Genomic DNA, 11,472 nt, shown 5'->3' with positions numbered 1-11,472 from the left:
GTATGCGTGTGTGTGTGTGTGTGTGTGGTTGGGGTGGTTACATGTCCTTTTAGGAGGGTTCATCATTCCGGAAGTTAATTTTACAGAAGGTTTACGATGTTAACGGTACCTATTTTTAAAGGTTCGTAATTCCGAAAGCGTTTGTAATCCTAAAAGTTAAATAGGGCTCACTTTTCTCAAAATGAAGTAGGGCTCATTATTCCGAATAATCCCCAAGTTTCATAATCCCGAAAGTACATAATGCCGAAAATGAAATTAAACCCTACCTAAACCAAAAAATCAGTCCCATCATATTCTTGAGCCATATTTCATATTCGGAACAGACCTCTGTTCCAAAACTATGGAGGTTTTTGTTTCAGAATTATGAACGTGAAGTTGCAGCTACAAGCCTTCGAAAAACAAAAATTAGAAAGGCAACCACAACCGCAACAACAACAGCGGCATCAACAGCAATATCTGCATTAATGGCATCAACGATAATAACAACAACAACAAATCTTGAACCTTCTTCTTTTCTAGTCATCTTCTCCGCATCATCACTAAATCTTCTGTTGGATGTTGATCAAACTAGAGATTTATCACTCATCACCTTGTTGGGAGAGATTTTTGATTTTGTTTTGTTTTGGGGTTGTTTTCATTCTTCACAAGGCCTTCTTCGAAGCTTTCAGAATGCCAGTCTGATCTAGCCTCTATTTCAGGCTTGAGGTTATAGCAATGATGATGTGTTGATGATATTGATAGCAATGGACCAGTGATGAAGACGACGATGATGGCGATGGTGCTTCTGGTGATGATAGTTATTGTAGTAAAGATAACGGTAAATAATAAACATGGTAATGATCATAGTGATGATAATGATAATGAGCATAACCCTGATATTAATAACGGTAGTGATGATGATGATATTGATAGTATAATAGTAATCATCTTCGTAATAATGATATTGATATTTACTAATAACGAAGACATTTGACATTACCTAATATATATACACATTCATTTCTTTACTAATTTATAGAATAATTCATGGTTACCAACTATTATTGAAATTTCGAAATAGGAGAAATTCGAAAACGTGTTGAACCTAGGAAAACATAACCAAACACTTCTCTGTTAAACGTCCTCTTCCATGAAGTTTGTTTTTAAAACCCATCCCATATGATAGATGCATTGACAGATTGACTTGTATTTAGCCGACTTGTCTGCGAAAATGTGACAATAATTAACCTTACCAATTCCTCGAAAGCGTTTTAAATTTGGTTTCACTTGTACCTCAACCGAGGTTTTTATTTTTAAGTCATGTTTATATTCAGTCTTTAGTGGTTAAAGATGGTAGTGTAGATCAGATGGGTTTTCTAGCACAAGAAATCTATTTAGGATTGGTGTATCATTATGACATGGAATTTGTCGCACATGCTCAGAAAAGGGACATTTTGCGACCAGTGCATGACAGAATTATCACTTGATTTGAAAGAGAGGTGTTGCAGAACTGTGGTTTAATAAAACACAGCCTTAGTATAATATACGGATGATGTGACCTCTAAATATTGTAGTAGTGTTAGTAGTATTACTAGTAGTATAACTGGTATTAATAGTAGAAGTAGTAGTATTAGTAGAAGAAGTAATAGTAGTATTAGTAGTAGTAGTAGTAGTAGTAGTAGTAGTAGTAGTAGTAGCGTAGTAGTAGTGGTAGTAGTAGTAGTAATGAAAATGGTAATCGTCATCGTCATCCGGCATTTATTTTAGAAAATGTGTTGGTAAAGTGATAAATTCTAAAGACGTTTAACATATAGTCATCATACTCTCTATAGCAAGTATCAACAGTACCGACTGGGCATGTGTCCTTAACCAGTAAGTGTATCTGTATTCAGTACTATAGACGGGTGATTAATAGTGTAAACAATAAAATAAGTTATACAATCTTTTAAAAATAGCTAGATTTGTAATATATTGTTTTTATTATAGTCTATATATTACTATTTAATGATAGTATAGTGTCTTTTCTAAGCTACTCATATGAGTTCTAGGACATCCCGGTAGACCGATAGCCTATATGGACAAGTGGGCTGACGCTTCGGCCTGGTGAGCCTTTTGCATGACAACCTTACAGAAGGTTCGCTAAACAATTTCGGTCGTGTGTGCGGTCTCTCTAGTGGGATTTCCCGATGTGCATGGTGTGTTATAGCCAATGATTTCTCCTCGAGTGGTTTTGATTTCCATATATATATATATAAATATGAGGACAATATAAATCCAACCCTGCAAATCTTAGTCTTTAATTCTTAGTAAAGATAGTCAGAGCATTTACATGCACAGGTTCCCCTAAAAGGTAGATATAAGAGATATTTACGTACAAGCTATGTGTATATGACATTGTGACACTGCAGTGAATTATATGAATAAAACAAGGTGAGTATAGACAGACATCATTAGATGTATTCATATAGATATTGCTCGGTGCAGAGTGTGTAGTTAATAATCTCCTCCGTCTGAAACCAAAGTTCGATATCCATGTTGGCCTCTTCCACGCTGCCAGAGCCGTGGCAGACTTTGCGGTGGATGTCGACAGAGTAGTCACCACGGATGGTGCCAGGCATTGGATTGAGGTCGTCATCTCCAAAAAGCATTGCACGACCATGCTTCACGATATCCTTTCCTTCCCATACCATGGCAAAGACGGGTACACTGGAGAACAACTTCAAGAGATCATCGAAGAACGGAGTGGTCTGGTGGGAAACATAGTGAACTCTGAAGAGGTCCTCAGTGGTCGTCATCATCTTCCCAGCGATCATCTTATATCCACGCTTCTCAAAGCGATGGACTATGTCGCCGATTAGTCCTCGCTGAACTCCGCCAGGCGTCACCATGATGAAAGTCCTCTCGGCATTCCTCTCGGCAGCCGTCGTGTTGAAATTTGCTGAAGACATTGAGAGAACAGTACATACCTTGAGCAACCCGAAGAGCATGATATAATTATATTTGCTGGACAGTGATGAAAGGTATATTATTTTAGAACATGCTGTTCACACCCAGAGTAACTAGTGTCTTAAGAACCACACATAATGCCACTTGCACAGGGGCGTCAATCGATCTCTCATTTAATTTGAATTTCATTACTGGATTGATTTCTGTTTTTTCTTTGTTCTTTAAGTAATAAACATGATAAAAGCGTATAATAGTTGTACAGAATAAACAAGTTCACACTTGGTCCTGCACAATACAGCGGAACTAAGTTCATCAACCGCGTTTAGGTTGGACCGCCTTTGTTAAAGAAGCCAGTGGATTACGATGCGTCAAAAGAATGAGGTTTGACTACGCCAGCAACTTTTGCGGGTCTTTTACTTCAAATGAGAAATATTGCAAAATGAACAATTCAAACATTGAGTTATATCCACAATGGAACGTCAGGAGTGGCAATGTGCAATACGTGAGCGCTCTACAATAGACCACTATTAGTTGTTTTATTTTGTATTATTAAAGGTAATACACAGTTTTGGGAAATTTTGAAATAGGGTGGATAGTGATTCTTTACAATATTGATATATTTGGATGCCCATATGTTTGTTTTTTAAGCAGCAGAAAATTTAGCCATTAAAACAATTCTGCTTTCGAGAAAATTTGAATATAAAAATTTCCCGGTGCTCCCGGTAAATTTTGATAAATTTCGAAAAGCGCCTACGGCCGTATATACTATGGTAACTGCGACCATGAAAATCTCAGAATATGTAGTTGTGATAATTATTTCCAAACGGGAATAGCAAATCGGTCGATTTTAGTCCAGAGACATTGTTTTATAGCTTAAGTAATATCTTGACCTTGAGAGGGAGCTATACAACATAAAGAGTTTATCATTTACAATTTCATAACTTTAGATTCGATTTTAACCGCGACAACGATCACTAAATATTGTAGGATCGCATATGCTTCCAATATGTTCATTTTAACAAAATTCATGACCCCATAACAAAACTTTGTATTACCTTTAAGTCTCCTTCAGACATTTTTTGTTATGATGATGTAAAGTGGAATATGCTTCATATTTCATTTACCTTATAATACAGAGCGCACTGAATACGCGCATATCATTTGCTGCGCGCAGTCGCCATTCGTTCACACGTACCAAAATATACCGCGGCGGCTTCTTTTTTTGCGGCGGTTAACCGCGTCATTTCTGAATGAGCCTTTACTGACTAAATGGTTGATCACATGTGAAAGGAAAGCATAACGGAGTTAATAACGCAAGTGTAATTTCGCCTCTGTGTGTCCATGGACCTACTTACAAGCAATAGAGACTCGTCAAAGTATTAGCTTACAATTTATATAATTCCCCCCCCCCCCTGGCTTAACGAGCTCGAATCGAGTTCGATGGATTTGATCTCGGCCTTAATATTCTTACCGTCGTTGTCCGCCACGAAGAAACTGCTTACGATGAAGAGAGCGGCCAAGAGGTACAGAGTATACACCCTCGACGCCATTCTGCCAGTCTAGAAGAAATACAAAAGTTGGGAATGTGTATAACAATATCATAATCGAGAAATCACCTCTAGGGCAAGTTTAGCATATTATTTCTTGTCTATAGAAATAACATTTGGATTAAGTCAGTGACTGTAATATCCGCACATTTTAATTGGTGACCTACAAGCCTTTCGAAATAGCCTGAGGTTGATTATATGAAGTAACACAATGTAAGATATATATATTTTAATGCTTAAAGCCCCTTTAAAATGTTGGGAGCCCCATTAATTTGATCTCAAAATTTCACTTAAATTGTATCCTAATATGAAAGAGGATGTCATTTAAGACACATTTCTGCAAGCATTTTCCCGGGGAATTTCAAAACATATGTGTTTGAAGTCGAATATTGATGAAATAATACAAAATTAAGTTTTTCTGCCAGCAACAGAAAACCCAAATTATGTGTATTCTTTTATCAATATTTGTCTTCAAACAAATTTTTGGGGAAATCATTGCAGAAATATGACATCCTCTTTCACATTATGATTCCAAATGTTGCCATCAGATTTGTGGCGAAGTTGGGGCTCCTAACACTTTAGAGGGACTCTGTGATCTGTGCCAAAAGTATATTGAAAACGAGGTATGCAAAATTTGCTTTGGTTCCTGGTGTCTGCACTTCAATAATGACTTACTCCCACGTTAATGGACACTGAAGAATAACTTGATAAGAATTTACTCTTTAGTTTTACGATGTTCAAATTTAGGCCCGTATCTTTGGGGATGCGGGTGCATTCAACCCCCCCCCTGCTAGCGGCAAGAGGTACGCTAAAAACACACAAATACAAAATTTAAAAAACTGAGTGTGAATTGATTGGCCAAGTCAGCTAGCCACCTGAATATACCGTTGTGGTGTTCAAAACTTTGCCTAAAACTTGACGTATAACTTTTTTTAAATCATTAATCTGATTTATATCACACTTTCGCTGTATTGGTTCTCATATTTTTCCGATTTCATACAAATGGTATTATTACAAAGGTCGATTGCCCTTTAACCATAATAACAGGTTCGATTAGAGCAGGTAATAACACAATGTAAATGACGCCTACTTGCAATTGGCATTATTCTAAAAACAAAGTGTTATCTTACCCCTGATAAAAGTTCGAAGGAGGATAATTTGTTTGGGATCTTCGGTGATACGATTCCGTCCGATGTGGCGATGCCAGATGACTGTTGATATTCACGAGAATGCGTATTCGTGCGTAATTTTTAAGCTATGTGAAATATGAAACACTTTGCCATGGTTTATAGTATACTTGTTTCTAAAATGGAGATGTGGAAATAAAATCAATTCAATTAAATTAGAATTAAAAAAACCGCTATGGTAAATTTATGTAGGTGGAAACGTAGCTATCAATAAAAAATAAAAAAACGAAACCTCAATATGCATGGTCAAAACCCAAACCTCATAACGAGCAAGAAGAGGAATTGATTTCCTTTGGACCTGATCTGCGGGTTTTGATCACCTGGAGTAGAATTAATAATTATCAATCAGAAATTATTGTTATACATGGCCAGTGCAACCCGCAACAAAACGAAACTGAACGACAAATGAGTATTGTGAACAAGCTATGATATAAATGCTGCTTGTAAGTGTCGGCTTGCATGGTGATGTAGATACACTAGCTATTCTCCACTTCTGAGAGTCAACAATCAACCTGTTCGAAACGTCGAGCCACTCATCCTCTCCAAGCGCTATAGTTCTCCTGAGAACTATATGCTAAGAAAGATTTTTTTTTCTCCCTATTTATCCTCTTTCGAGGGACTTTATTTGTTCATATCATAAAATAACAGCTATTTACAACAGTGTTTAAATACAGAATTAATGCAGTTGTAACATATCATACATAGTACAGAACATGAAACTAATGTGACATAATCACTAACTAAAATAATGAAAACATTTTTGTAACTTTTGTAACTTCGTTTGTATCGAATTTCTTTTGATTACATTTCATATTGAGATAGGTGCGAATTTCCACCTTTAATTCTTTTATCAAATATACAGCATGATCCTGTGCTTTTCACTTCCAAAACATTCCCTAATATAGTTTCTATAGATAATAAACTGAGCGAAGTTTAAAATAAGATTGACAAGATTCATTTCTCTTCTATTTCATGACCTATTAAAAGAATATCTTCGTTCAAAAAGATTTTAAAATTAAACAAAGTATCAATTAATTTGGATACAAACTTATAAAAAAAAGCAAAACCTTCTTGCAAGCCAGGAGAAGGTGGTTAGTTGTATCTGGAATCTTACATATATCACATAGATTATTATTTTTAATCTTCCATTTACATAAATTGTCTTTACTGGGCAATATTCTATGAAGATATTTAAAATTAAACTGCTTAATTCTGTTGTCATTTATAAAGTAAAATGTATGATGGAGCACCGTATTCCAGTTAAACTCATTAGGTAAACCAAAATAAGCGTTCCAAAAATAAATGCACGGCAGATCCTGTCTATTTTTTTCTAACATCAAATTCTAATAGTGTTTGGCTTTCATGAACACTACATCGATGGAGTCACCTGTTACTATTTCTATTATACTGGATTCCACTGCAGACGGTGGACTATTTACATATTGTAACCTATTACGTAATTTCTGCAACCAAACATTCGGAAATGCACTTTTTAACTTTGCCAATTTGAAGGTGGAAAGTAATTCATTTTCTTGAAAATTAATACAAATAGAATCAACTTCTTACCAGATACCGTTTACTAAGACTTGTTTCACTTTAAAAATACTGCTCTCATCCAGTTTGGAAAATACAATAACTCATTCATATCTTTAATATTGCTATTATACCAAATAATTTCATTTTCAATATCTGTTACTTTAAACATATCAATGTATTTTAAATCAGCCCAAGAACAAGACATGTCAACATAAAAGTTAGGCAACTTTTTTTTTCTACAAATACGACACATATCGCTCTTTTTGCAATTAAAATGCAAACAAAGTGGCAAATCCCCAATTTTCTTGATCCAATATCTAAACAAAATTTTCCAAGCACTTTTCATCTCTTATATATTTATGAATCCATGAAAGACGGAGTGACCGGCATTTTGACTCTAAGTCGATCATTCCCAACCCCCCTTCTACTTCAGGATTGTGACAGATGTTTCGTTTCACCTTTTCTGTTTTAGAATTCCATAAAAATGTGTAAACCCGTTTATTTATACGTTTAATTATTTTAGGAGGGATCGGAACTGCCGTGGCAGTATGTACTATCTGAGACATAACTAACTGTTAAATCACAACAACTTTTCCGTATAATGTAAGTTTTCTCATTTTCCATAAATCCAAGGTATTCTTTATTTTCTCTACTTTCTATGCTAAGAAAGATAACCAACAGTCCTTTTCAGGACTACACCTTTCCAAGAAAGATTACCGAGTCAGAGTCCTTTTCAGGACTCCTCAAACCTCTCTCTCTCTCTCTCTCTCTCACATGGTGCACCCGCAAACCTACTGTATAAAGCTATGATATGTATAAAAATATACCATTGCTTTCATACGGAAGAGGTAATATGCCCATATATAATACATTGATGACATTAATCCATACACACCTTACTGAGCAAAATTGTTCTGAAATTAGCAGGTCAAAATGTATTCGTGCCAGATTTGGGTGAAACAGTGAACACGGTTAAAAACTTAAGTATCACATGAGAACATGACCTGAAGGAAACATAGACTTTACAACCAAATGAGAACGATGTTTTCTTCTTTTAATAATGAGGTAAACATTATTAACACATTATAAAATAAGGGATATTTGCTTCGATAATAAACGTTAAAAGGGCCTATTTTGTGCTAAGAGGGGTCTGCAAGTGGCATGATTATAATATTTTCATACAGCCCACAGCTTTCTCACAATTATTGTTTGTTTCGGGTTTCGTTTTTGTTGGACACACTGGATACAGATTATTTAATCCCGGTAGACCGATAGCCTGTGAGATGGACAAGTGGGCTGACGCTTCGGCCTGGTGAGCTTTTTGCATGAAAACCTTACATAAAGTTCGCTAAACAATTTCGGTCATGTCTTTGGTCGGTCTTTTCCCGATATGCATGGTGAGTTGTTGCCAATGATTTCTTCTGCTCGAGCGATTTTGATTTCCATATATAATATATACATACATATATATATGTATAAATATATGAGTACAATATAAATCCAACCCTGCAAATCTTAGTCTTTAAATTTTAGTCAAGATAGTCAGAGCATTTACATGCACAGGTTCCCCTAAAAGGTAGATATAAGAGATATTTACGTACAAGCTTTGTGTATGACATTGTGAAACTGCAGTGATGTATATGAATAAAACAAGGTGAGTATAGACAGACATCATTAGATGTATTCATATAGATATTGCTCGGTGCAGAGTGTATAGTTAATAATTTCCTCCGTCTTAAACCAGAGCTCGATCTCCTTGATGGCCACTTCCATGCTGTCAGAGCCGTGGCAGACGTTGCGGCCGATGTCGACGGAGTAGTCACCACGGATGGTGCCAGGCTTTGGATTGAGGTGGTCGTCTCCATAAAGCATTGCACGACCCTGCTTCACGATATCCTTCCCCTCCCATACCATGGCAAAGACAGGTCCACTGGAGAACAACTTCAAAAGACCACCGAAGAACGGAAAGTTCTGGTCGGCAGCATAGTGAACTCTGAGGAGGTCTTCAGTGGTCGTCATCATCTTCCCAGCGACCATCTTGAATCCACGCTTCTCAAAGCGATGGACGATGTCGCCGATGAGTCCTCGCTGGACCCCGTCAGGCTTCACCATTATGAAAGTCCTCTCGGCATTCCTCTCGGCAGCCGTCGTGTTGAAATTTGCTGAAAACATTGAGAGAAGAGTACAGACCATGTGAAAATCGTGGAATATGGAGATCATGATAACCCGGAAGAGTATGATATAATAATATTGACCGAACAGTGATGATTGACGAAGGGTATATTTAGAACATGCCGTCCACACCATGACCCTACACCCAGAGTAATTAGTGTCTGAAGAACCAACCACACAGTGGGCATCATTCTGTCTCTTATTTAATTTTATCAAAATACTGGATTGATTTCGTTTGTTTGTTAGTTTTTTACGTAATAAACATGATTAAAGCCTATAAAAGTTGTACAGAATAAGCAAGTTCACACTTGGTACTCCACATTACAGCGGAAATTAGAGTATGTTAATGCTCAACTTTTTCTGGCCAGAATCAGGCATCTGTTACGCGCTTAGTAAAGCAAAAAAACGGTTGCGTCCTTTCTCATTTTTGTAGAATCACAGGAAAACGGCTATCACGATCGCCGATCGTAAACTCATAAAAAGGTGCGTTTACGATCGGCGATGCTGCAAAATCGGCGATTCTGGGAAGCATAAACGCACAATCATTTGTAAACGCGTTTAAATGGGGTCAACGCACTGACCTCTAGCGGGTCTACGTAGCATGCGCAGTGCAGGTTTGCGAATCCAGCTGCAAGGCCACCCAGCCAGATTTGCCTGGAGGAGCCAGAGAAGTGAACATAAACAGTACACCGTGGAACTGCGAGTACGATGAGCGTTTACGATGAGCGTTTCAGATCGCTCATTCTACCTTCAAAATCAAGCATAAACGCACCCTAAGTTCATCAACCGCGTTTAGCTTGGACCGCCCTTGTGAATAAAGCCAGTAGATTACGATGCGTCAGTTGACTGAGGTTTGACTACGCCAGCAACTTTTGCGGTCTTTTACTTCAAATGTGAAATATTGCAAAATGAACAATTCAAACATTGCGTCATATCAACAATGGAGCGTCAGGAGTGGCAATGTGCCAGACGTGGGCGCTCTACAATAGACCACTATTAGTGGTATTATTTTTGTTATTATTAAAGAGAAGGTTGAGTTCTGGGAAGAGGTGAAAAATAATTTGTGAATATAACTCATTCTTATTATGCAAGTATGGAAGAACATCAGTTAAGACATGTTCCCTGAAAAGCATGGCTCTTCAAATGCCTTCATATTCTAAATATGCATGTTACATCGTAAAAATCGGGGGCGGCTTTTTACGCCATGTGTTCGTGTAGTCCCATATACATCATTCTGTGCAAGTGTTTGTAATTTTACCAAGACTTGGCCAAATTTCTTATCATTTTGATGATTCCAGAACCTTGCAATACACACAAATTCTTATATGCTAGATGATCAACCTTTTCTGGTCAGTTCCACACCGTTTCTTTCACAATGCAATCGCATGACCAGAACTCAACTTCATCTTTAAGTCTCCTCCAGACATTTTTTTTATGATGACGTAAAGTGGAATATGCTTCATATTTCATTTACCTTATAATACAGAGCACACTGAATACGCGCATATCTTTTGTTGCGCGCAGTCGCCATTCGTTCACCGGTACCAAAATATACCGCGGCGGCTTCTTTTTTGCGGCGGTTAACCGCGTCATTTCTGAATAAGCCTTTACTGGCTTAATGGTTGATCGCATGTGAAAGGAAAGTATAACAGAGATAATAACGCAAGTGAAATTTCGCCTCTGTGCGGCGGACTTTGAAGCAATAGAGAATCGTCAAAGCTTTAGCTTGCAAATTAGATAACCCCCCCCCCCTTGCTCAACGAGCTCGAATTGAGGTCGATGGATTTGACCTCGGCCTTGATATTCTTACCGTCGTTTTCCGCTACGAAGAAACTGCTCACGAGGAAGAGAGCGGCCAAGAGGTACAGAGTATTCACCCACGACGCCATTCTGCCAGTCTAGAAGAAGTTGGGAATGTGTATAACTATAAGGCCAAATAAAAAAAAACATGTTTAGCGTCCTGCCTTTTTAAAAATTGGGAGGAGGAGGCCCCCTTTTTTTTCTTATTAAAAATGGCCGCTCAAAATGGCCGCTCGGTACATTTTTCCTAAATACACCAGTTTACAGTTGTATCAGTGCGCATGCACAGACAGTTGACCTCGGGT

The 11,472-nt window shown here is 37.4% G+C and overlaps 1 protein-coding gene and 1 pseudogene across 1 annotated transcript; both read right to left on the bottom strand.

Moving 5' to 3' along the window:
- Positions 1–2,230: 2,230 nt before the first annotated feature.
- Positions 2,231–4,475, bottom strand: LOC105438171 (nucleoside diphosphate kinase-like). Its single transcript, XM_030988825.1, has 2 exons — positions 4,397–4,475; positions 2,231–2,917 (listed from the first exon to the last, which is right to left on the bottom strand). The coding sequence occupies exons 1-2, from the start codon at positions 4,473–4,475 to the stop codon at positions 2,430–2,432; spliced, it is 567 nt and encodes a 188-aa protein (XP_030844685.1). The 3' UTR covers positions 2,231–2,429.
- Positions 4,476–8,444: 3,969 nt separating this feature from the next.
- On the bottom strand, positions 8,445–11,256 carry LOC105438170 (annotated as a pseudogene).
- Positions 11,257–11,472: the final 216 nt, after the last annotated feature.

The sequence above is a fragment of the Strongylocentrotus purpuratus genome, unplaced genomic scaffold, assembly GCF_000002235.5.
Source record: "Strongylocentrotus purpuratus isolate Spur 01 unplaced genomic scaffold, Spur_5.0 spur5_scaffold_18, whole genome shotgun sequence".
NCBI lineage: Eukaryota > Metazoa > Echinodermata > Echinoidea > Camarodonta > Strongylocentrotidae > Strongylocentrotus > Strongylocentrotus purpuratus.
The sequence above is the reverse complement of the archived record's forward strand: the minus strand, read 5'-3'. Positions and strand labels throughout refer to the sequence as shown.